General features: G+C 38.5%; 1 protein-coding gene across 2 annotated transcripts in view; it reads left to right on the top strand.

Annotated features, from left to right (window-relative positions):
• LOC133541166 (myosin-10-like) overlaps window positions 1-26529 on the top strand; it is a 251556-nt gene that overhangs the window by 206712 nt on the left and 18315 nt on the right. For both annotated transcript variants that reach the window (XM_061884291.1, XM_061884290.1), the window contains 9 exons: window positions 671-877; window positions 10893-10997; window positions 11062-11214; window positions 11273-11521; window positions 15830-16042; window positions 16130-16342; window positions 16413-16574; window positions 24997-25125; window positions 25203-25291. In XM_061884291.1, the coding sequence (XP_061740275.1) occupies window positions 671-877; window positions 10893-10997; window positions 11062-11214; window positions 11273-11521; window positions 15830-16042; window positions 16130-16342; window positions 16413-16574; window positions 24997-25125; window positions 25203-25291 (1520 nt within the window). The remainder of the gene's footprint in view (window positions 1-670; window positions 878-10892; window positions 10998-11061; window positions 11215-11272; window positions 11522-15829; window positions 16043-16129; window positions 16343-16412; window positions 16575-24996; window positions 25126-25202; window positions 25292-26529) is intronic.

Below are 26529 nucleotides of genomic sequence, written 5' to 3'. Positions count from 1 at the left end.
TGACAGTCCAGTCCATAGTGGATCCAACATAATAGTGAGAGTCCAGTCCATAGTGGATCTAACATAATAGTGAGAGTCCAGTCCATAGTGGATCTAACATAATAGTGTGAGTCCAGTCCATAGTGGATCTAACATAATAGTGTGAGAGTCCAGTCCATAGTGGATCTAACATAATAGTGTGAGAGTCCAGTCCATAGTGGATCTAACATAATAGTGAGAGTCCAGTCCATAGTGGATCTAACATAATAGTGTGAGAGTCCAGTCCATAGTGGATCTAACATAATAGTGTGAGAGTCCAGTCCATAGTGGATCTAACATAATAGTGTGAGAGTCCAGTCCACAGTGGATCTAACATAATAGTGAGGAGTCCGATCAAACTTTCTTCTTCTTGTCAAGAAAGAACTGCTCGTAGATTTTGGTTCCTGATAAGGCCCTTCCCGTGGCTGTCCAGATCTGAGAAACCGACACGTCCACGGCGCGTTCCATCGCACACAGTGGAGATTTTACAAGCTGTCCGCCTTTTGCTTGATAAGATCAAAGACAGCTTTTGTAAGCACCAGCAAGCGGTCTTCACGCGGGGAAAACCTGAACTACAAGCAAAAAAAACTGTGTGATACCTGATGTGCAATTATTCTGACACACCTGTCCCGTGTTCTGCTGCTACCTGTAGTTCAAAGCCAACCTGGAGAAGACCAAGCAGAGCCAGGAGACTGCCAACAAGGAGCTGGTGGGGGAAGTGAAGAACCTTCAGCAGGCCAAGACCGAGTCGGAACACAAGAGGAAGAAACTGGAGGCGCAGCTGCAGGAAGTGACGGCCAGGGTCGGCGAGGGGGAGCGCAGCAGGGCGGAGCTAACGGAGCGTGCGCACAAACTGCAGGTGACGTACTTTCACTTCCCGACAATCCTCTTTTGAAAGTACCGGACTTGCTCCCCACGGGACCAAGGTCAGCCATGAATGCTCTGCATCCAAAATACTGTATCAACAAACAAAACACCAAGAAGGGTACTTGTATGTGGACTGGCTGGTACTGTAGAGGTTCAAATGTGAACAGGACCCATCCTTGGTCCCTGGGGGACCAATGGAATTGTTCGGTCGGCCATTTAGCGCATTATGGACTCACCCTCGTTGTGGAGAAAACACAAAGAAATGCACACAACGCAGCCATTCATCCATTTTCTACGGCTTGTCCCAGTGGGAAAAAAAAAATTCAAAGTATAAAAATTCAGTATGAAAAAACTTCAGAGCACTCCACTCACCCTGGACAATCAAACTATTAGTTAGAAAAACTTCCAGGAATTCACGGTTTTCCAAAGCCTTGGAAAGTTTTCACAGTCCACATTTTTCAACCGTTTTTGAGCGTTCCGTCTTCAAAAAATTCCTCTTAGTTGGGATAACACATTTTTTTTACCCCCAATTTCCCGGTTTTCCCCAAATTCCAGGAATTCCGAAACACCCATTTTACATCAAACTGTTACTACGTTAACATCTTTTAACCGATACCAAAAATTCCAAGACCAACCCATTCCCATCATCTTGGACAATTGTGCTAGTATCAATATTTTCAAAAATTCCGGGTTTACCCAAAATTCCCAACTTTTGTCTTTGAAATAAATGGACATATTTATAGTTCTGCAATGCCTTACCTTCTCAAAATTGCGCCCCATTTTTAGACCCAAGTCCGACTTTTCAACCATCCACCCACTACTCTTCCCATAAATCGACGCAAAACTTGTTTTCCCTTTTCCATAATTCCTGTTTTTCCCCGAATTTTCCAGTAATTTTCTCCCCATTGACAATGAATAGGAAATATACAATCCACTGCATACCCCAAATTTCTCATCTGATTGAAACTGTTCCAACATCCACACACTCCACTCACCCTGGACAATCAAACTATTAATTCCAAAAATTCCAGGAATTCGCGGTTTTCCAAAGCCCAATTTTCACCTTTTCTTGTAAAGTTTTCACAGTCCACATTTTTCAACCGTTTTTGAGCGTTCCGTCTTCAAAACATTCCTCTTAGTTGGGATAACACATTTTTTTTCCCCCCAATTTCCCGGTTTTCCCCAAATTCCAGGAATTCCGAAACACCCATTTTACATCAAACTGTTACTACGTTAACATCTTTTAACCGATACCAAAAATTCCAAGACCAACCCATTCCCATCATCTTGGACAATTGTGCTAGTATCAATATTTTCAAAAATTCCTGGTTTACCCAAAATTCCCAACTTTTGTCTTTGAAATAAATGGACATATTTATAGTTCTGCAATGCCTTACCTTCTCAAAATTGCGCCCCATTTTTAGACCCAAGTCCGACTTTTCAACCATCCACCCACTACTCTTCCCATAAATCGACGCAAAACTTGTTTTCCCTTTTCCATAATTCCTGTTTTTCCCCGAATTTTCCAGTAATTTTCTCCCCATTGACAATGAATAGGAAATATACAATCTACTGCATATCCCAAATTTGTCATCTGATTGAAACTGTTCCAACATCCACACACTCCACTCACCCTGGACAATCAAACTATTAATTCCAAAAATTCCAGGAATTTGCGGTTTTCCAAAGCCCAATTTTCCCCTTTTCTTGTAAAGTTTTCACAGTCCACATTTTTCAACCGTTTTTGAGCGTTCCGTCTTCAAAAAATTCCTCTTAGTTGGGATAACAAATTTTTTGACCCCCAATTTCCCGGTTTTCCCCAAATTCCAGGAATTCCGAAACACCCATTTTACATCAAACTCTTACTACGTTAACATCTTTTAACCGATACCAAAAATTCCAAGACCAACCCATTCCCATCATCTTGGACAATTGTGCTAGTATCAATATTTTCAAAAATTCCGGGTTTACCCAAAATTCCCAAATTTTGTCTTTGAAATAAATGGACATATTTATAGTTCTGCAATGCCTTACCTTCTCAAAATTGCGCCCCATTTTTAGACCCAAGTCCGACTTTTCAACCATCCACCCACTACTCTTCCCATAAATCGACGCAAAACTTGTTTTCCCTTTTCCATAATTCCTGTTTTTCCCCGAATTTTCCAGTAATTTTCTCCCCATTGACAATGAATAGGAAATATACAATCTACTGCATATCCCAAATTTGTCATCTGCTTGAAACTGTTCCAACATCCACACACTCCACTCACCCTGGACAATCAAACTATTAATTCCAAAAATTCCAGGAATTCGCGGTTTTCCAAAGCCCAATTTTCACCTTTTCTTGTAAAGTTTTCACAGTCCACATTTTTCAACCGTTTTTGAACGTTCCGTCTTCAAAAAATTCCTCTTAGTTGGGATAACAAATATTTTGACCCCCAATTTCCCGGTTTTCCCCAAATTCCAGGAATTCCGAAACACCCATTTTACATCAAACTGTTACTACGTTAACATCTTTTAACCGATACCAAAAATTCCAAGACCAACCGATTCCCATCATCTTGGACAATTGTGCTAGTATCAATATTTTCAAAAATTCCGGGTTTACCCAAAATTCCCAACTTTTGTCTTTGAAATAAATGGACATATTTATAGTTCTCCAATGCCTTACCTTCTCAAAATTGCGCCCCGTTTTTAGACCCAAGTCCGACTTTTCAACCATCCACCCACTATTCCCATAAATCGACGCAAAACTTGTTTTTCCTTTTCCATAATTCCTGTTTTTCCCCAAATTTTCCATTGACAATGAATAGGAAATATACAATCCACTGCATACCCCAAATTTCTCATCTGCTTGAAACTGTTCCAACATCCACACACTCCACTCACCCTGGACAATCAAACTATTAGTTCCAAAAATTCCAGGAATTCACGGTTTTCCAAAGCCCAATTTTCACCTTTTCTTGGAAACTTTTCACACTCCACATTTTTCAACCTTTTTTGACCGTTCCGTCTTCAAAACATTCCTCCAAGTTGGAACAGCAAATTTTTTCGCCATTTTCCCGGTTTCCCTGAAATTCCAGGAATTCCGTAACACCCATTTATAATCAGACTGTTACAGTACTACGTCAGCATTTTTTAACTGATACCAAAAATTCCAAGACCAACCCATTCATATCATCGAGGACAGTAATGCTCATATCAATATTTTCTAAAATTGCCGGTTTTCCCTGAATTCCCAAAATTTCAGGAAATTCCTTTTTAAAATGAATGGATGTATTCATAGTTCTACGATGCCCTAAATTCTCTCAATTTTGCGCCATTTTTTAACCCAAGTCTGACTTTTCAACCATCCTCCCACACTACTCTTCCCATATATCGACGCAAAACATGTGTTTCCTTCCCCAAAATTCCCGTTTTTCGCGGAACTTTTCAGTAATTTTCTCTCCATTGACAATAAATAAGAAATATACAATCTACTGCATGTCCCACATTTCTCATCTGATTGGAACCGTTTCACACTCCACTCACCTTAGACAATAAAACTATTAGTTAAAAAAAATTCCAGGAATGAACAGTTTTCCAAAGCCCTATTTTCACCTCCTCTTGGAATGTTTTCACAATCTACATATTTCAACCGTTTTTGACCGTTCCGTCTTCAAAACATTCCTCTTAGTTGGGACAACACATTCAACAGTTAGTTGGGACAACACATTTTTCCCAATTTCCCAGTTTTCCCGAAATTCCAGGAAGTCCGAAACACCCATTTCAAATCAAACTGTAACTACGTCAGCATTTTTTAACCGATACCAAAAATTCCAACACCAACCCATTCATATCCTTGAGGACAATTGAGCTAGTGTTTTCTGAACTTCCCGGTTTACCCCGAATTCCTAAATTTTAAGGATATTCTCTTTGAAATAAATTGACATTTTTATAGTTCTACAATGCCCTAAATTCTCTAAATTGTGCGCCATTTTTAGACCCAAGTCTGACTTTTCAACCATCCAACCACTACTCTTCCCATATATCGACGCAAAACATGTTTTTCCTTTCCCAAAATTCCTGGAATTTTCCAGTACTTTTCTCCCCATTGACAATGAATAGGAAATACACATCCTATTGTGTATCCCGCATTTCTCATCCAATTTAAACCGTTCCAACATCCACATACTCCACTCACCTTGGACAATCAAACTATTCGTTCGAAAAATTCCAGGAATTCACCGTTTTCCAAAGCCCAATTTTCCCCTCTTTCTTGGAAAGTTTTCACGGTCGACATTTTTTGACCGTTTTTTGACCGTTCCATCTTCCAAAAATTCCTCAACGCATTTTTTCCCCAATTTCCCGGTTTTCCTGAAATTCCCGGAATTCCGAAACACCCATTTCAAATCAAACTGTTACCACGTCAGCATTTTTTAACCGATACCAAAAATTCCAACACCAACCCATTCATATCCTTGAGGACAATTGAGCTAGTGTTTTCTGAACTTCCCGGTTTTCCCCGAATTCCTAAATTTTAAGGATATTCTCTTTGAAATAAATTGACATTTTTATAGTTCTACAATGCCCTAAATTCTCTAAATTGTGCGCCATTTTTAGACCCAAGTCTGACTTTTCAACCATCCAACCACTACTCTTCCCATATATCGACGCAAAACATGTTTTTCCTTTCCCAAAATTCCTGGAATTTTCCAGTACTTTTCTCCCCATTGACAATGAATAGGAAATACACATCCTATTGTGTATCCCGCATTTCTCATCCAATTTAAACCGTTCCAACATCCACATACTCCACTCACTTTGGACAATCAAACTATTCGTTCGAAAAATTCCAGGAATTCACGGTTTTCCGAAGCCCAATTTTCACCTCTTTCTTGGAAAGTTTTCACGGTCGAAATTTTTTGACCGTTCCATCTTCCAAAAATTCCTCAACACATTTTTTCCCCAATTTCCCGGTTTTCCTGAAATTCCCGGAATTCCAAAACACCCATTTCAAATCAAACTGTTACCACGTCAGCATTTTTTAACCGATATCAAAAATTCCAAGACCAACCCATTCATATCATCGAGGACAATTGTGCTAGTATCAATATTTTTCAAAATTCTCTGTTATCCCGGAATTCCCAAATTTGCAGGAAATTCTCTTTGAAATAAACGGACGTATTTATGCCCTACATTCTCATTTTTAGACCCAAGTCCGACTTTTCAACCATCCACCCACTACTCTTCCTATATATCCACGCAAAACATGTTTTTCCTGTCCCAAAACTCCCGGTTTTCTGGAATTTCTAGTATTTTTCTCTCCGTTGACAACGAATGGGCATTATACAATCTACTACATATCCCACATTTCTCACCGGATTGGAACAGTTCCAACATCCCCACACTCCACACACCCTGAACAATCAAGTCAGCTTATTTCTCGGTTCTGAAAATTCCCTGATTATCCGGAATTACCAGGAACTCCCACCTATGGTTAATGAATGGGCAATATACAAACCTCCATATCCCACATTTCTCACCGGATTACAACAGTTTCAACATCCACACACTCCACTCACCCTGGATATTTAGGCCATCATGTTCCTCGGTTCTAAAAATTCCCTGTTTACCCGGAATTACCAGGAATTACCCCCTTATTCATAATGAATGGCCAATATACAAATCTCTCCATATCCAACATTTTTCAACCGATTCGAACCGTTCCAACATCGACACACTCCACTCGCCCTGGGTATTCAAGCCAGCAAGTTGCTCGGTTCTGAAATTCCCTGATTACCTGGAATTACCAGGAACTAGCACCTATTCTTAATGATTGGGCAAAATACAAACCTCTCCATATCCCACATTTCTCACCGGATTCCAACAGTTCCAACATCCACACACTCCACTCACCCTAGATATTTAAGTCAGCATGTTTTTCGGGTCGAAAAATTCCCTGATTACCAGGAATTACCAGGAATTACCCCTTTTGATAGTGAATGGGCAATACCTCTCCATATCCCACATTTCTCACCGGATTCCAACAGTTCCAACATCCACACACTCCACTCACCCTAGATATTTAAGTCAGCATGTTTTTCGGTTCGAAAAATTCCCTGATTACCAGGAATTACCAGGAATTACCCCTTTTGATAGTGAATGGGCAATACCTCTCCATATCCCACATTTCTCATCGGATTCCAACAGTTCCAACATCCACACACTCCACTCGCCCTGGGCATTCAAGCCAGCAAGTTGCTCGGTTCTGAAATTCCCTGATTACCTGGAATTACCAGGAACTAGCACCTATTCTTAATGATTGGGCAAAATACAAACCTCTCCATATCCCACATTTCTCACCGGATTCCAACATCCACACACTCCACTCACCCTAGATATTTAATTCAGCATGTTTCTCAGTTCGAAAAATTCCCTGATTACCAGGAATTACCACCAATTGTTAATGAATCGGCAATATACACACCTCACCATAGCTGACATTTCTCACCAATTCCAACAGTTCCAACATTTACACACTCCACTCACCCTGGATATTTAAGCAAGCATATTTCTTGGTTCTAAAGATTCCCTGATTACCCGGAATTACCAGGAATCACCCCCCTATTGATAATGAATTGGCAATATATACACCTCTCCAAATCCAATATTTCTCACCGGATTCCAACAGTTCCAACATCCACACACTCCACTCACCCTGGATATTTAAGACAGCATATTCCTCAGCTCTAAAAATTCCCTGATTACCCGGAATTACCAGGAACTCCCACCTATTGTTAATGATTGGGCAAAATACAAACCTCTCCATATCCCACATTTCTCACCGGATTCCAACAGTGCCAACATCCACACATTCCACTCACCCTGGATATTTAAGCCAGCATCTTTATCAGTTATACAAATTCCCTGATTACCAGGAATAACTGGGAATGACCCCCCCTTATTGATAATGAATGGGCAATATACAAACTTCTCCATATCCCACATTTTTCATTCGATTCAAACCTTTCCAACATCCACACACTCCACTCACTAAGCATTCAAGCCAGCAAGTTGCTCAGTTCTGAAATTCCATGATTACCCGGAATTACCAGGAATTACCACCTATTGATAATGAATTGGCAATATACACACCTCTCCATATCCCACATTTCTCACCGGATTCCAACAGTTCCAACATCCACACACTCCTCTCACCCTGGACATTCAAGCCAGCATGTTTCTCGGCTCTAAAAATTCCCTGATTACCTGGAATTACCAGGAACTCCCACCTATGGTTAATGAATGGGCAATATACAAACCTCTCCATATCCCACATTACTCACCAGATTAAAACAGTTCTAACATCCACACATTGCAGTCACCCTGGACATTCAAGCCAAAAAGTTGCTCAGTTCTGAAATTCCCTGATTACCCGGAATTACCAGGAACTCCCACCTATTGTTAATGAATGGGCAAAATACAAACACCTTCATAATCCCACATTTCTCACCGGATTCAAACAGTTCTAACATCCACACACTCCACTCACCCTTAAGCCAGCATGTTTCTAAGTTCTAAAAATTCTCTGATTACCAGGAATTACCACCTATTGTTAATGAATGGGCACTATACACACCTCTCCATATCTGACCTTTCTCACCGGATTCCAACAGTTCCAACATCCACACATTCCACTCACCCTAGAAAATCAAGCCAGCATGTTTTTCGGTTCTGAGTATCCCCTGATTACCAGGAACCCCCCTCCCCTATTGATAATGAATGGGCAATATACAAACCTCTCCATACCCCACATTTTTCATCAGATTCGAACCGTTCCAACATCCACACGCTCCACTCACTCTAAGCATTCAAGCCAGCAAGTTGCTCGGTTCTGAAATTCCCTGATTACCCGGAATTACCAGGAACTCCCACCTATTGTTAATGAATGGGCAAAATACAAACACCTTCATAATCCCACATTTCTCACCGGATTCAAACAGTTCTAACATTCACACACTCCACTCACCCTTAAGCCAGCTTGTTTCTCAGTTCTAAAAATTCTCTGATTACCAGGAATTACCACCTATTGTTAATGAATGGGCACTATACACACCTCTCCATATCTGACCTTTCTCACCGGATTCCAACAGTTCCAACATCCACACATTCCACTCACCCTAGAAAATCAAGCCAGCATGTTTTTCGGTTCTGAGTATCCCCTGATTACCAGGAACCCCCCTCCCCTATTGATAATGAATGGGCAATATACAAACCTCTCCATATCCCACATTTTTCATCAGATTCGAACCGTTCCAACATCCACACACTCCACTCACTAAGCATTCAAGCCAGCAAGTTGCTCAGTTCTGAAATTCCATGATTACCCGGAATTACCAGGAATTACCACCTATTGATAATGAATTGGCAATATACACACCTCGCCATATCCCACATTTCTCACCGGATTCCAACAGTTCCAACATCCACACACTCCTCTCACCCTGGACATTCAAGCCAGCATGTTTCTCGGCTCTAAAAATTCCCTGATTACCTGGAATTACCAGGAACTCTCACCTATGGTTAATGAATGGGCAATATACAAACCTCTCCATATGCCACATTACTCACCAGATTAAAACAGTTTCTACATCCACACATTCCACTCACCCTGGATATTTAAGCCAGCATGTTCCTTGGTTCTGGAAATTCCCTGATTACCCGGAATTACCAGGAATTACCCCCATATTCATAATGAATGGGCAATACACAAACCTCTCCATATCCCACATTTCTCACCGGATTCCAACAGTTCCAACATCCACACACTCCACTCACCCTGGGCATTCAAGCCAAAAAATTGCTCAGTTCTGAAATTCCCTGATTACCCGGAATTACCAGGAACTCCCACCTATTGTTAATGAATGGGCAAAATACAAACACCTTCATAATTCCACATTTCTCACCGGATTCAAACAGTTCTAACATTCACACACTCCACTCACCCTTAAGCCAGCTTGTTTCTCAGTTCTAAAAATTCCCTGATTACCAGGAATTACCACCTATTGTTAATGAATGGGCAATACACAAACCTCTCCATATCCCACATTACTCACCAGATTAAAACAGTTCTAACATCCACACATTGCACTCACCCTGGGCATTCAAGCCAAAAAGTTGCTCAGTTCTGAAATTCCCTGATTACCCGGAATTACCAGGAACTCCTACCTATTGTTAATGAATGGGCAAAATACAAACACCTTCATAATTCCACATTTCTCACCGGATTCAAACAGTTCTAACATTCACACACTCCACTCACCCTTAAGCCAGCTTGTTTCTCAGTTCTAAAAATTCCCTGATTACCAGGAATTACCACCTATTGTTAATGAATGGGCACTATACACACCTCACCATATCTGACCTTTCTCACCGGATTCCAACAGTTCCAACATCCACACATTCCACTCACCCTAGAAAATCAAGCCAGCATGTTTTTCGGTTCTGAGTATCCCCTGATTACCAGGAACCCCCCTCCCCTATTGATAATGAATGGGCAATATACAAACCTCTCCATATCCCACATTTTTCCTCAGATTCGAACCGTTCCAACATCCACATACTCCACTCACTCTAAGCATTCAAGCCAGCAAGTTGCTCGGTTCTGAAATTCCCTGATTACTCGGAATTACCAGGAATTCCCACCTATTGATAATGAATGGGCAATAGACACGCCTCCATATCCCATATTTCTCACCGGATTCCAACAGTTCCAACAACCACACACTCCACTCACCCTGGACTTTGAAGCATTTCAGTTCCTCTCAGGCGGTAGGCGGGTCATAAAACTAGGCCAGTCACACGTAGTTCGTACCAGAATTGCAAATTGTTACTGACCAAAGATTCAGTAACTGACACAGACCAAAGCGTCTGTGTCAGTTACTGAAGAGCATGTTTCGGTACGAATGGCAAGTTCATCATAATGTAAAAGTCAGTTGTCCTACACTGACCATGTCCCCGTACAGACCGAGCTGGACAACGTGTCGGCCATGCTGGAGGACGCCGAGAGAAAAGGCATCAAGATGACAAAAGACGTTGCTGGACTGGAAAGCCAACTCCAGGACACGCAGGTTCTCCAAGTTCAGTTCTCTGGCTTCCCAACTATCAATGAGCTAACTCGGTATATTCCCGTAGGAGCTTCTCCAGGAGGAGACTCGCCAGAAACTGAACATCAGCGGCCGCGCGCGACAGCTGGAGGAGGAGAAGAACGCCCTCCAGGAGCAGCAGGAGGAGGACGAGGCGGCTCGCAAAAACCTGGACAAGCAGTTGCTGCTCCTCCAGGCTCAGGTAGGTCTCCCGTGTCGCTCCGTCGGCCTCTCCGTTTGACTTCCTCTTCTGTTCGCAGCTCTCAGAGAGCAAGAAGAAGCTAGAGGAGGACACCGGGACCATCGATGGTCTGGAGGAGGCCAAGAAGAAGCTGCTGAAGGACGCGGAGCTGTCGGCCCAGCGTCTGGAGGAGAAGACAATGGCTTTTGAAAAGATGGAGAAGACCAAGACCCGTCTGCAGCAGGAGCTGGATGACCTGACCGTTGACCTGGATCACCAGAGGCAGACCGTGTCCAGCCTGGAGAAGAAACAAAAGAAGTTTGACCAGGTCAGATGAAATAGGGTTAGGTTTTGGTTAGAGTTAGAGGGTTAGGGTCTAGGGTAGGGTTGGGGTTAGGGTTTGTGTCGCGTCCGAGTGTTGACACGCTCAAGATTGCACGCACGTGAAAGAGTCCTTTAAAAGGGATGCAGCTTTATGGAAGGTCTGGGTTACTTTCTATCAGGTTCAAACGCCAAACTATTTATTAAACGAGACAGGAAGCAAGGAATCAAGCAGAGACAGGATTCAATTCAGCGCATTTGTCCCTGCACCCTCGTAGAGAGTCACCCCACCACTCTGAGGAAAGGATTACACGCCTCCGCATTTATTTGAGCATTTTCTGATTACATAGCAGCAGCTGCTTCTAAGGGGAAGGGTCATAAACAGCTGCCATACTCGGTCATAAACAGTTCAAAGAAAAGGTGCTTGGAGCGGTGGATTTCGGGTTAGGATAAGGCCCTTCCTGTGGCTGTCCAAGATCTGAGAAACCGACACCTCTACGGCGCACACAGTAGAAGTTTGCAAGCCGTCTGCCTTCTGCTTGATAAGATCAAAGACAGCTTTTGTCTTCACGCAGGGCAACCTGAACTAATAGGCTAGGATAGGACTCTAAGATAGGATAGGACTTTATTGTCATTGCACCAGTACAACAAAACTTTGTTTTCAGCACAAACCCATTCAAGATTAAACAAACAAACAGTGTACAGGGTTACAGAACAGGATTGCTGATGGTTCGCCACAAGGTGCTACTTAAAAGATGGGAAAAAGGTAAAAGAAGAAGATGATTAGTAAAAAAAAATACAACCTAGACTGGGCTCCTATGGGGGCCTAGTCTGGACTGGGGAAAAAACTTCCATGCCATGCACACATACAAATGTTACATTTAATCACAAAAACTTGCACCGGGGGGGTTTGGGGGCCCTGAAGGTCGAGTGCTGGTATGAAGCACTGCCAGGCGTCCATCGACCCGAAGGGGAATCAAGCAGTGGTGAAGGCGTGGGGTGAGTGTGTATATGCCCATTGTGTTGGGTGTGTTGATGTAGTGTCCATAGGCCTGGGGCCGTTCTGCATGCAAGCAAAAGTTTGACTTCCAGGTGTTGTTGAGGAGGGAGGGAGGTCAAAATCGCCCATCATTGAGGAGTCCTCGGGAGGATGTTTTCAGAGCTCCCTGCCCCTTTTGTTGCATCAAGGCCATTCGAGGGAGTCAAGTCGTAGGTTAGGAATTTGTTTTTGTTGGGGCCCTGGAGGTCGACTGCTGCTATAAAGTGCTGCCAGCCGCCCATCAGCCTGAAGGGGAATCAAGCGGTGGTGAAGGCTTGGGGTGGGGGTGGGGGGGTGTATATGCACATTGTCTTGGGTGTGTTGATGTAGTGTCCATAGGCCTGGAACAGTTCTGCATGCAAACAAAGGTTCGACTCTTGGTGTCGTTGAGGAGGGAGGGAGGTCAAAAGCGTCCATCATGGAGGAGTCCTCGGGGGGATGTTTTCAGAACAGTCTGCTCCTGTTGTTGCATCAAGGCCATTTCAGGGAGTCAAATCTTAGATTAGGATTTTGTTTTTGTCGCGGCTCTGGAGGTCGACTGCTGCTATGAAGCGCTGCCAGCCGTCCATCACTCCGAAGGGGAATCAAGCGGGGGTGAAGGCGTGGGGTGGGGGTGTGTGTGTGTGTGTGTGTGTGTGTGTGTATATGCCCATTGCCTGGAGTGTGTTGATGTAGTGTCCATAGGCCTGGGGCCGTTCTGTGTGCCAGCCAAAGTTCCACTTACAGGTGTCCTTGAGGAGGGAGGGAGGTCAAAAGCGTCCATCATTGAGGAGTCCTCGAGAGGGTGTTTTCAGAACAGCCTGCTCCTGTTGTTGCATCTAGGCCATTCGAGGGAGTCAAATCATAGATTAAGATTTTTTTGTTGCGGCTCTGGAGGTCGACTGCTGCTATGAAGCGCTGCCAGCCGTCCATCAGTCCGAAGGGGAATCAAGCAGGGGTGAAGGCGTGGGGCGGGTGTGTGTGTGTGTGTGTATATGCCCATTGCCTGGAGTGTGTTGATGTAGTGTCCATAGGCCAGGGGCCGTTCTGTGTGCAAGCAAAAGTTCGACTTCCAGGTGTCCTTGAGGAGGGAGGGAGGTCAAAAGCGTCCATCATTGAGGAGTCCTCGGGGGGATGTTTTCAGAACAGCCTGCTCCTGTTGTTGCATCCAGGCCATTCGAGGGAGTCAAATCTTAGATTAGGATTTTGTTTTTGTCGCGGCTCTGGAGGTCGACTGCTGCTATGAAGCGCTGCCAGCCGTCCATCAGTCCGAAGGGGAATCAAGCGGGGGTTAAGGCGTGGGGCGGGGGTGTGTGTGTATATGCCCATTGCCTGGAGTGTGTTGATGTAGTGTCCATAGGCCTGGGGCCGTTCTGTGTGCAAGCAAAAGTTCGACTTCCAGGTGTCCTTGAGGAGGGAGGGAGGTCTAAAGCGTCCATCATTGAGGAGTCCTCGGGGGGGTGTTTTCAGAACAGCCTGCTCCTGTTGTTACATCTAGGCCATTCGAGGGAGTCAAATCTTAGATTAGGATTAGGATTTTGTTTTTGTCGCGGCTCTGGAGGTCGACTGCTGCTATGAAGCGCTCCGAAGGGGAATCAAGCGGGGGTGAAGGCGTGGGGCGGGGGTGTGTGTGTGTATATGCTCATTGTCTTGAGTGTGTTGATGTAGTGTCCATATGCCTGGGTCCGTTATGTGTGCCAGCCAAAGTTCGACTTCCAGGTGTCCTTGAGGAGGGAGGGAGGTCAAAAGCGTCCATCATGGAGGAGTCCTCGGGGGGATGTTTTCAGAACAGCCTGCTCCTGTTGTTGCATCAAGGCCATTTCAGGGAGTCAAATCTTAGATTAGGATTTTGTTTTTGTCGCGGCTCTGGAGGTCGACTGCTGCTATGAAGCGCTGCCAGCCGTCCATCACTCCGAAGGGGAATCAAGCGGGGGTGAAGGCGTGGGGTGGGTGTGTGTGTGTGTGTGTGTGTGTGTTTGTGTGTGTTTGTGTGTGTTTGTGTATGCCCATTGCCTGGAGTGTGTTGATGTAGTGTCCATAGGCCTGGGGCCGTTCTGTGTGCCAGCCAAAGTTCGACTTACAGGTGTCCTTGAGGAGGGAGGGAGGTCAAAAGCATCCATCATTGAGGAGTCCTCGAGGGGGTGTTTTCAGAACAGCCTGCTCCTGTTGTTGCATCTAGGCCATTCGAGGGAGTCAAATCATAGATTAAGATTTTTTTGTTGCGGCTCTGGAGGTCGACTGCTGCTATGAAGCGCTGCCAGCCGTCCATCAGTCCGAAGGGGAATCAAGCGGGGGTGAAGGCGTGGGGCGGGGGTGTGTGTGTATATGCCCATTGCCTGGAGTGTGTTGATGTAGTGTCCATAGGCCTGGGGCCGTTCTGTGTGCAAGCAAAAGTTTGACTTCCAGGTGTCCTTGAGGAGGGAGGGAGGTCTAAAGCGTCCAATCATTGAGGAGTCCTCGAGGGGATGTTTTCAGAACAGCTTGCTCCTGTTGTTGCATCCAGGCCATTCGAGGGAGTCAAATCTTAGATTAGGATTTTGTTTTTGTTGTGGCTCTGGAGGTCGACTGCTGCTATGAAGCGCTCCGAAGGGGAATCAAGCGGGGGTGAAGGCGTGGGGCGGGGGTGTGTGTGTGTGTATATGCTCATTGTCTTGAGTGTGTTGATGTAGTGTCCATATGCCTGGGGCCGTTCTGTGTGCCAGCCAAAGTTCGACTTCCAGGTGTCCTTGAGGAGGGAGGGAGGTCTAAAGCGTCCATCATTGAGCAGTCCTCGAGGGGATGTTTTCAGAACAGCTTGCTCCTGTTGTCGCATCTAGGCCATTCGAGGGAGTCAAATCTTGGATTAGGATTTTGTTTTTGTTGTGGCTCTGGAGGTCGACTGCTGCTATGAAGCGCTCCGAAGGGGAATCAAGCGGGGGTGAAGGCGTAGGGTGTGTGTGTGTGTATATGCCCATTGTTTTGAGTGTGTTGATGTAGTGTCCATATGCCTGGGGCCGTTCTGTGTGCCAGCCAAAGTTCGACTTCCAGGAGGGAGGGAGGTCAAAAGCGTCCATCATAAAGGAGTCCTCGGGGGGATGTTTTCAGAACAGCCTGCTCCTGTTGTTGCATCAAGGCCATTTCAGGGAGTCAAATCATAGATTAGGATTTAGTTTTTTCCGCTAACAGACATTACAATGGCTTGTCTGTTCTATTCCAATTTTTTGTGTGATGACTTATAAACGTTATTCTGACATGATCGATACAGATGTCGACACTATCGATACCTACAGTATCAGTAAATACCTTATTCCTCCGCAGATGCTAGCCGAGGAGAAGAGCATCTCGGCCCGCTACGCAGACGAGCGTGACCGGGCCGAGGCCGAGGCGAGGGACAAGGAGACCAAAGCTCTGTCCGTGACCAGAGCGCTGGACGAGGCTCTGGAGGCCAAGGAGGAGCTGGAGCGGGCCAACAAGCAGCTCCGTGGCGAAATGGAGGACCTGATGAACTCCAAGGACGACGTCGGCAAGAACGTGAGCCTTTCCGCGGCGCTAAAACACCCCCCCCGGTTTGTGTCTGTCCGGTGCTGACCTCCGGTTGCTGGGCTCTCTGGGACCAAGGTGCACGAGCTGGAGAAGTCCAAGCGCACTCTGGAGCAGCAGCTGGAGGAGATGAAGACCCAGCTGGAGGAGCTGGAGGACGAGCTGCAGGGCACGGAGGACGCCAAGCTGCGCCTGGAGGTCAACATGCAGGCCACCAAGGCCCAGTACGAGCGGGACCTGCAGGCCAAGGACGAGCAGAACGAGGAGAAGAAGAGGGCGCTGGTCAAGCAGGTGCCGCCTCTCTATCTCTCTCTCTCTCTCTCTCTCGCCGCAGCGCCTTGACTTGGCTCCTCCCACTCAGGTGCGGGAGATGGAGGCGGAGCTGGAGGACGAGAGGAAGCAGAAGGCCTCGGCGGTGGCCGCCAAGAAGAAGCTGGAGATGGACCTGAAGGACGTGGAGGGGCAGATCCAAGGAGCCGGAAAGGGGCGGGACGAAGCCATCAAGCAACTACGCAAGTTACAGGTGAGAGGCGGGGCCACACAGGTGAGAGGCGGGGCCACACCTGCTCCTCATTTCACCTTCAGGGCTCCTCAAGTTGGGTCTTAAAACTAAGTCCTACTTATTTGTTTTTTTCAACGCTTAAATCTGGAGAGCAACATAAGATCCTTCGATATAAGGTTGTATTGTTTTTTTTGGTTTTTGTATGGCAAACACAAAATATACAATATTTCCCCCAAAAATATTTTTAGGGTGAAATATTTGATGTGTTTGGAGCCTTAAATAGGTCAATAATTTGTAACATTTAATTTGATGAAACATTATTTTAGAGCAATTACAGTTGACGAAAAAAATCCACTAAAATTCTTACAGATCCAAAAAATCCCAGCCCATTAAAGAGTTATAAATACTATTATTATTATGGATATCGTTTACATTTTTTGACAGTTAACGCTTAAATCTTTCTTTTTTTCTTTTTTAGGGTTTATGCCCTTTTTTTTTTATTATCATTATTTTTTAAACCTTTTAGTTTTAGCGCAAACACAAAATATACAATATTTTCCCTAAAAAAAAAATTCTGGTGAACTATTTTGTTGTGTTTGGAGCCTTTTAATTTGATTAAACATTATTTTTGCTTGATCACAGTTAAAAAAAGTTCCACTAAAATTCTTAGGGATCCCCAAAAAAAACAGCTCATTAAACTCTTTAAAATAATTAATATTATATATATTATTTTAATTTTTTGACTGTTAACGCTTAAATCTTTGGACCAACTTTAAATTTGTTGATATAAAATGTTATTTTTTATTTTTTTTATTTTTATTTTTTTTAAAACTTGTTATTTTAGTGCAAACACAAAATATACAATATTTCCCCCAAACTATTTTTAGGGTGAAATATTTGATGTGTTTGGAGCCTTATAAAATTCAATAATTCATAACTTTTAATTTGATTAAACATTATTTTTGAGCAATTACAGTTGACAAAAATTTCCACAAAAATCCTTAGGGATCCAAAAAAATCCCAGCTCATTAAAGTGTTAAAAATAATATTATTATTATATATATTATTTTAATTTTTTGATTGTTAATGTTTAAATCTTTACACCTTCAGATTTGTTAATATATTTTTATTCTTTTTTTTTTAATGTTTTATGCTTTTAAAAAAAAAAAAAAAAGTTTTTTTTTTTGTGCAAACACAAAATATACAATATTTCCCCCAAAATATTTTTCTGGTGAACTATTTTGTTGTGTTTGGAGCCTTTTAATTTGATTAAATATTATTTTTGCATGATCACAGTTGAAAAAATGTTCCAGTAAAATTTTTAGGGATCCAAAAAACCCCAGCTCATTAAAGTGTTCAAAATAATTAATATTATATATATTATTTTAATGTTTTGACTGTTAACGCTTAAATCTTTAGACCAACTTTAAATGTGTTGATATAAAGTTTTATTTTTAATTTTTTTCATTTATGTTTTTTTAACAAGCAAACACAAAATATACAATATTTCCCCAAAAATATTTTTAGGGTGAAACATTTGATGTGTTTGGAGCCTGAAAAAATGTAATAATTCATAACATTTAATTTGATTAAACATTATTTTAGAGCAATTACAGTTGACGAAAAAATCCACTAAAATTCTTAGGGATCCAAAAAATCCCAGCTCATTAAAGTGTTAAAAATAATATTATTATTATATATATTATTTTAATTTTTTAACTGTTAACGCTTAAATCTTTGGACCAACTTCAGATTTGTTGGTATAATTTTAGTTTTTATGTTTTATGCTTTTTTTAAAAAAACAAAAACAAAGTTTTTTAGTGCAAACACAAAATATACAATCCATCCATTTCCTACTGCTTATTCCCTTTCGGAGTCGTGGGGGGCGCTCATTAAAGTGTTCAAAATAATTAATATTATTTATATTATTTTAATTTTTTGACTGTTAACGCTTAAATCTTTAGACCAACTTTAAATTTGTTGATATAAAGGTTTTTTTTTTTTTTGTTTGTTTTTTTAAAACCTGTTATTTTAGTGCAAACACAAAATATACCAAATTTCCCCCAAAATATTTTTAGGGTGAAATATTTGATGTGTTTGGAGCCTTATAAAATTCAATAATTCATAACATTTAATTTGATTAAACATTATTTTAGAGCAATTACAGTTGACAAAAATTTCCACAAAAATCCTTAGGGATCCAAAAAATCCCAGTTCATTAAAGTGTTAAAAATAATATTACTATTATATATATTATTTTAATTTTTGGATTAACGCTTAAATCTTTACACCTTCAGATTTGTTGATATATTTTTTTTTTTTTTTTTTAATGTTTTATCCTTTTTAAAAAAAAATAAAAAAATTTTTTTGTGCAAACACAAAATATACAATATTTCCCCCAAAATATTTTTCTGGTGAAAAATGTTGTTGTTTGGAGCCTTTTAATTTGATTAAACATTATTTTTGCTTGATCACAGTTGAAAAAATGTTCCACTAAAATTTTTAGAGATCCAAAAAACCCCAGCTCATTAAAGTGTTCAAAATAATTAATATTATATATATTATTTTAATTTTTTGACTGTTAACGCTTAAATCTTTAGACCAACTTTAAATTTGTTGATATAAAGTTTCATTTTTTTTTATTTATGTTTTTTTAAAACCTGTTATTTTAGTGCAAACACAAAATATACAATATTTCCCCAAAAATATTTTTAGGGTGAAATATTTGATGTGTTTGGAGCCTTACAAAATTCAATAATTCATAACATTAAATTTGATTAAACATTATTTTTGAGCAATTACAGTTGACAAAAATTTCAACAAAACTTCTTAGGGATCCAAAAAATCCCAGCTCATTAAAGTGTTAAAAATAATAATATTATTATTATATATATTGTTTTAATTTTTTGACTGTTAACGCTTAAATCTTTAGACCAAGTTCAGATTTGTTGATATAAAGTTTTTTGTTTGTTTGTTTGTTTTTTATGTTTTATGCTTTTTTAAAAAAAACAACAACAAAAAAAACATTTTTTTAGTGCAAACACAAAATATACAATATTTACCCAAAAATATTTTTAGGGTGAAAGTGTTAAAAATAATATTATTGTTTTATATATTATTTAAATGTTTTGACTGTTCACGCTTAAATCTTTAGACCAACTCTAGATTTGTTGATATAAAGTTTTTTTTTTCTTTTTTATGGTTTATGTCCCTTTTCTTTCTTTTTTTTTTTTAAACCCTGTTTTTTTAGTGCAAACACAAAATATACAATATTTCCCTCAAAAATATTTTTAGAGTGAAACATTTGATGTGATTGGAGCCTTAAATAGGTCAATAATTCATTTAATTTGCACATTTAATTTGATTAAACATTATTTTTGAGCAATTACAATTGACAAAAAAAGTCCACTAAAATTCTTAGGGGTCCAAAAAATCGCAGCTCATTAAAGTGTTAAAAATAATGTTAATATTATCTATATTATTTACATTTTTGGACTATTAATGCTTAAATCTTTAGACCAACTTTAGATTTGTTGTTATAAAGTTTTCTTTTTTTCTTTTTCTTTTTCTTTTTTTTTTTACTTTAAATACAAAATATACAATATTTCCATAAAAATATTTTTAGGGTGAAATATTTGATGTGATTGGAGCCTAAAATAGGTCAATAATTCAAAACATTTAATTTGATTAAACATTATTTTGGAGCAATTACAGTTGACAAAAAATGCTACTAAAATTCTTGTGATGAAAAGTTTTCTTCTTTCTTTTTTACGGTTTTTCCCTTTTTTATTTTTTTATTTTTAAAACCCTGTTTTTTTTAGTGCAAACACAAAATATACAATATTTCTCCAAAATATTTTTAGGGAGCAATTACAGTTGAAAAAAATTCCACTAAAACTATTTGGGATCCAAACAATCTTAGAGCCTTACAGAGTTAAAAATAATATTATTACTATATATATTATTTAAATTTTTTGACTGCTTACGCTTAAATCTTTAGACCAACTTTAGATTTGTTGATATAAAGTTTTCTTTTTTTTTCTTCCTTTTATTAAACCCTGTTCTTTTTAGTGCAAACACAAAATATACAATATTTCCTCGTAATATTATTCCAATACTGTATTGGAAATATTTTGTGGGGGGAAATTTTGCATATTTTTAGTGTTTGCCATAACAAAAAAAATTGTTTAACAAAAAGGGCATAAAACAACATTTATATATATTTTTTTGAATATAAAAACCAGAGATTTAAAAGTAAAGAGTAGAAAAAATGTTATTTTTAACACTTGGAATTTTTATGGAATTTTTAGAGTGAAATATTTGATGTGTTTGGAGCCTTAAATAGGTCAATAATTCATAACATTTAATTTGATTAAACATTATTTTGAAGTAAGAAATGTCCACTAAAATTCTTAAGGACCCGAAAATTGCCCGCTCATTAAAGTATTAAAAATAATATTATTCATATATATAATGTTTACATTTTTTCACTGTTAACGCTTAAATCTTTAAACCAACTTTATATTTGTTTATATAAAGTTGTATCTATTTATTTATTTATGTATTTTTATAACCCTGTTTTTTAATCCAAACACAAAATATACAATATCTTCCCCAAAAATATTTTTAGGGTGAAATATTTGATGTGTTTGGAGCCTCAAATAGGTCAATAATTAATTACATTTAATTTAATTAAACATTATTTTTGAGCAATTACAGTTGAAAAAAATTCCACAAAAATTCCAAGTGTTAAAAATAAAAAAAATTCTACTCTTTACTTTTAAATCTCTGGTTTTTATATTTAAAAATACAAAATTTAATTGTTGTTTTATGCCCTTTTTGTTAAACTTTTTTTTTTGTTATGGCAAACACTAAAAATATGCTAAATTTCCCCCCACAAAATATTTCCAATACAGTATTTGATGTGTTTTGAGCCTTAAATAGGTCAATAATTCATTACATTTAATTTAATTAAACATTATTTTTGAGCAATTACAGTTAAAAAAAAAAATTCCACTACAATTCCAAGTGTTAAAAATAACAATAATTTTTCTACTCTTTACTTTTGAATCTCTGGTTTTTATATTTAAAAATAAAAAATGTAATTGTTGTTTTATGCCCTTTTTGTTAAACTTTTTTTTTTGTTATGGCAAACACTAAAAATATGCTAAATTTCCCCCTACAAAATATTTCCAATACAGTATTTGATGTGTTTGGAGCCTTAAATAGGTCAATAATTCATTACATTTAATTTAATTAAACATTATTTTTGAGCAATTACAGTTAAAAAAAAATTCCACTACAATTCCAAGTGTTAAAAATAACAATACTTTTTCTACTCTTTACTTTTAAATCTCTGGTTTTTATATTTAAAAATAAAAAATGTAATTGTTGTTTTATGCCCTTTTTGTTAAACTTTTTTTTTTGTTATGGCAAACACTAAAAATATGCAAAATTTCCCCCCACAAAATATTTCCAATACAGTATTTGATGTGTTTTGAGCCTTAAATAGGTCAATAATTCATTACATTTAATTTAATTAAACATTATTTTTGAGCAATTACAGTTGAAAAAAATTCCACAAAAATTCCAAGTGTTAAAAATAAAAAAAATTCTACTCTTTACTTTTAAATCTCTGGTTTTTATATTTAATAAAAAATGTAATTGTTGTTTTATGCCCTTTTTGTTAAACAATTTTTTTTTGTTATGGCAAACACTAAAAATATGTAAAATTTCCCCCCACAAAATATTTCCAATACAGTATTTGATGTGTTTTGAGCCTTAAATAGGTCAATAATTCATTACATTTAATTTAATTAAACATTATTTTTGAGCAATTACAGTTAAAAAAAAAAATTCCACTACAATTCCAAGTGTTAAAAATAACAATAATTGTTCTACTCTTTACTTTTAAATCCCTGGTTTTTATATTTAAAAATAAAACATGTAATTGTTGTTTTATGCCCTTTTTGTTAAACAATTTTTTTTTGCTACGGCAAACACTAAAAATATGCAAAATTTCCCCCCACAAAATATTTCCAATACAGTATTTGATGTGTTTGGAGCCTTAAATAGGTCAATAATTCATTACATTTAATTTAATTAAACATTATTTTTGAGCAATTACAGTTGAAAAAAATTCCACAAAAATTCCAAGTGTTAAAAATAAAAAAAAATTCTACTCTTTACTTTGAAATCTCTGGTTTTTATATTAAAAAAAAAATGTAATTGTTGTTTTATGCCCTTTTTGTTAAACAATTTTTTTTTATGGCAAACACTAAAAATATGCAAAATTTCCCCCCACAAAATATTTCCAATACAGTATTTGATGTGTTTTGAGCCTTAAATAGGTCAATAATTCATTACATTTAATTTAATTAAACATTATTTTTGATTAATTACAGTTAAAAAAAAATTCCACGACAATTCTAAGTGTTAAAAATAACAATAATTTTTCTACTCTTTACTTTTAAATCTCTAGTTTTTATATTTAAAAAAAAATGTAATTTTTGTTTTATGCCCTTTTTGTTAAACAATTTTTTTTTTGTTACGGTAAACACTAAAAATATGCATAATTTCCCCCCACAAAATATTTCCAATACAGTATTTGATGTGTTTTGAGCCTTAAATAGGTCAATAATTCATTACATTTAATTTAATTAAACATTATTTTTGAGCAATTACAGTTGAAAAAAATTCCACAAAAATTCCAAGTGTTAAAAATAAAAAAAAATTCTACTCTTTACTTTGAAATCTCTGGTTTTTATATAAAAAAAAATGTAATTGTTGTTTTATGCCCTTTTTGTTAAACTTTTTTTTTTTTGTTACGGTAAACACTAAAAATATGTAAAATTTCCCCCTACAAAATATTTCCAATACAGTATTTGATGTGTTTTGAGCCTTAAATAGGTCAATAATTCATTACATTTAATTTAATTAAACATTATTTTTGAGCATTTACAGTTAAAAAAAAAAAATCCACTACAATTCCAAGTGTTAAAAATAACAATAATTTTTCTACTCTTTACTTTTAAATCCCTGGTTTTTATATTTAAAAATAAAAAATGTAATTGTTGTTTTATGCCCTTTTTGTTAAACAATTTTTTTTTGTTATGGCAAACACTAAAAATATGTAAAATTTCCCCCCACAAAATATTTCCAATACAGTATTTGATGTGTTTTGAGCCTTAAATAGGTCAATAATTCATTACATTTAATTTAATTAAACATTATTTTTGAGCAATTACAGTTAAAAAAAAATTCCTCTACAATTCCAAGTGTTAAAAATAACAATAATTTTTCTACTCTTTACTTTTAAATCTCTGGTTTTTATATTTAAAAATAAAAAATGTAATTGTTGTTTTATGCCCTTTTTGTTAAACAATTTTTTTTTTGTTACGGTAAACACTAAAAATATGCAAAATTTCCCCCCACAAAATATTTCCAATACAGTATTTGATGTGTTTGGAGCCTTAAATAGGTCAATAATTCATTACATTTAATTTAATTAAACATTACTTTTGAGCAATTACAGTTAAAAAAAAATTCCACTACAATTCCAAGTGTTAAAAATAACAATAATTTTTTTACTCTTTACTTTTAAATCTCTGGTTTTTATATTTAAAAAAAAAATTTAATTGTTGTTTTATGCCCTTTTTGTTAAACAATTTTTTTTTGTTATGGCAAACACTAAAAATATGTAAAATTTCCCCCCACAAAATATTTCCAATACAGTATTTGATGTGTTTTGAGCCTTAAATAGGTCAATAATTCATTACATTTAATTTAATTAAACATTATTTTTGAGCAATTACAGTTGAAAAAAATTCCACAAAAATTCCAAGTGTTAAAAATAAAAAAAAATCCTACTCTTTACTTTGAAATCTCTGGTTTTTATATTAAAAAAAAAATGTAATTGTTGTTTTATGCCCTTTTTGTTAAACTTTTTTTTTTGTTATGGCAAACACTAAAAATATGCAAAATTTACCCCCCAAAATATTTCCAAATGCAGTATTTGATGTGTCCGCCCTGAGATGGGTAGGTTGTGAGTTCAAACCCCGGCCGAGTCATACCAAAGACTATAAAAATGGGAGCCATTACCTCCCTGCTTGCCACTCAGCATCAAGGCTTGGAATTGGGGGTTAAATCACTATAAATGATTCCTGGGCGCGGCCACCGCTGCTGCTCACTGCTCCCCTCACCTCCTAGGGGGTGAACAAGGGGTCAAATGCAGAGGACAAATTTCACCACACCTAGTGTGTGTGTGACAATCATTGCTTCTTTAACTTTAAGTAATTGGAGCCGTAAATATGTCAATAATTCATAACAACATTGATTTTGATTCATTATTACTTTTTGAGCAATGCCAGTTTTAAAGAAAGGCCGTACTTTTGGGGTAAAGAGCAGTTGTCCCACGGTCACGCTCACCTGGCATCTCCTCCAGGCCCAGACCAAGGACTACCAGAGGGATCTGGAGGACGCCCGGGCTTCCAGGGACGACGTCTTTGCGCTGGCCAAGGAGAGCGAGAAGAAGCTGAAGAGTCTGGAGGCGGAGGTCCTGCAGCTGCACGAGGTACGCCGCCCTCTCCGCCAACGTGGGGCGGGAACATTTACCGAGGTTTTCTGTGACCCCCCACCCCCCCCTTGCAGGACCTGGCGGCGTCAGAGAGAGGCCGGCGGCACGCCGAGCAAGAACGGGACGAGCTGCAGGACGAGATCTCCAACAGCGCGTCTGGGAAGTGAGTTCACTCTTGTTGGGGGCCGGAGAACATCTCCAATGAATCATCAAATATACAAACCCCGTTTCCATATGAGTTGGGAAATTGTGTTAGATGTAAATATAAACAGAATACAAGGATTTGCAAATCCTTTTCAACCCATATTCAGTTGAATATGCTACAAAGTGTCAGGCTTGTCCCTGACACTTGGACTATGTTTTAGTTTTTTCCTCTGCATTTGTCTTTGTTTCCTCTGTGTGGGTCTAGTGTTTCCTGTCAGCGCCAGGGGCGTCACTAGACCTAATACTGTACTGGGGCACACCTGGGGCACAAATAATTCAAGTGAGCGTGCAAAGCGCGGAAGCAAAAAAATTTTTAGCACTTATTTATCATAAAAAAATACATAAATAGTGCTTTAAACTATGAAATCATATGTGAAGTGAATTTTATTTATATAGCGCTTTTCTCTAGTGACTCAAAGCGCTTTACATAGTGAAACCCAATATCTAAGTTACATTTTAAACCAGTGTGGGTGGCACTGGGAGCAGGTGGGTAAAGTGTCTTGCCCAAGGACACAACGGCAGTGACTAGGATGGCGGAAGCGGGAATCGAACCTGCAACCCTCAAGTTGCTGGCACGGCCGCTTTACCAACCGAGCTATACCGCCCATATCAGATTATGTTGTATGGATCTTTGATGAACCACCTGAAATTAACTCATGCATTTGACCTACTTGTGCACTTTTTTACTCCAGACTTCTAAACTGCTACTGGTAAAAGCAAAAAGGAAGGCAATGAATCTTTTTGAAATATTTATTGCAGTAAATCTACAAAAGTAAAACCAAAAATAAAGCACCCCTACATCTCTGGGTTCCATCCATCCATCCATTTTCTACCGCTTATTCCCTTTCGGGGTCGCGGGGGGCGCTGGCGCCTATCTCAGCTACAATCGGGCGGAAGGCGGGGTACACCCTGGACAAGTCGCCACCTCATCTCTGGGTTATTTTATATTATTTAATTTCCATTTATGGCAATGTGGCTAATCCTATTTCAGATACACAAAACTATAAAATATACACAAAACAATAAAGCCACGGTAGTAGAATAAATGAACAACTGTTGTGTGTCTGTTCAGGGAATCATTTTCTGAGAAGTAAACTGTAACGTATTTTTTTTCATTTTTGCAAAGTGGTCAATCACTCTGGACAGACATGGAAATATTACAGTAACTGTTATACAGTTATATAATAATAAATGGGT

This window comes from Nerophis ophidion, linkage group LG23 (assembly GCF_033978795.1).
Source record: "Nerophis ophidion isolate RoL-2023_Sa linkage group LG23, RoL_Noph_v1.0, whole genome shotgun sequence".
NCBI lineage: Eukaryota > Metazoa > Chordata > Actinopteri > Syngnathiformes > Syngnathidae > Nerophis > Nerophis ophidion.
Note: the sequence above shows the minus strand (reverse complement) of the source record. Positions and strands in the feature narration are given on the sequence as shown.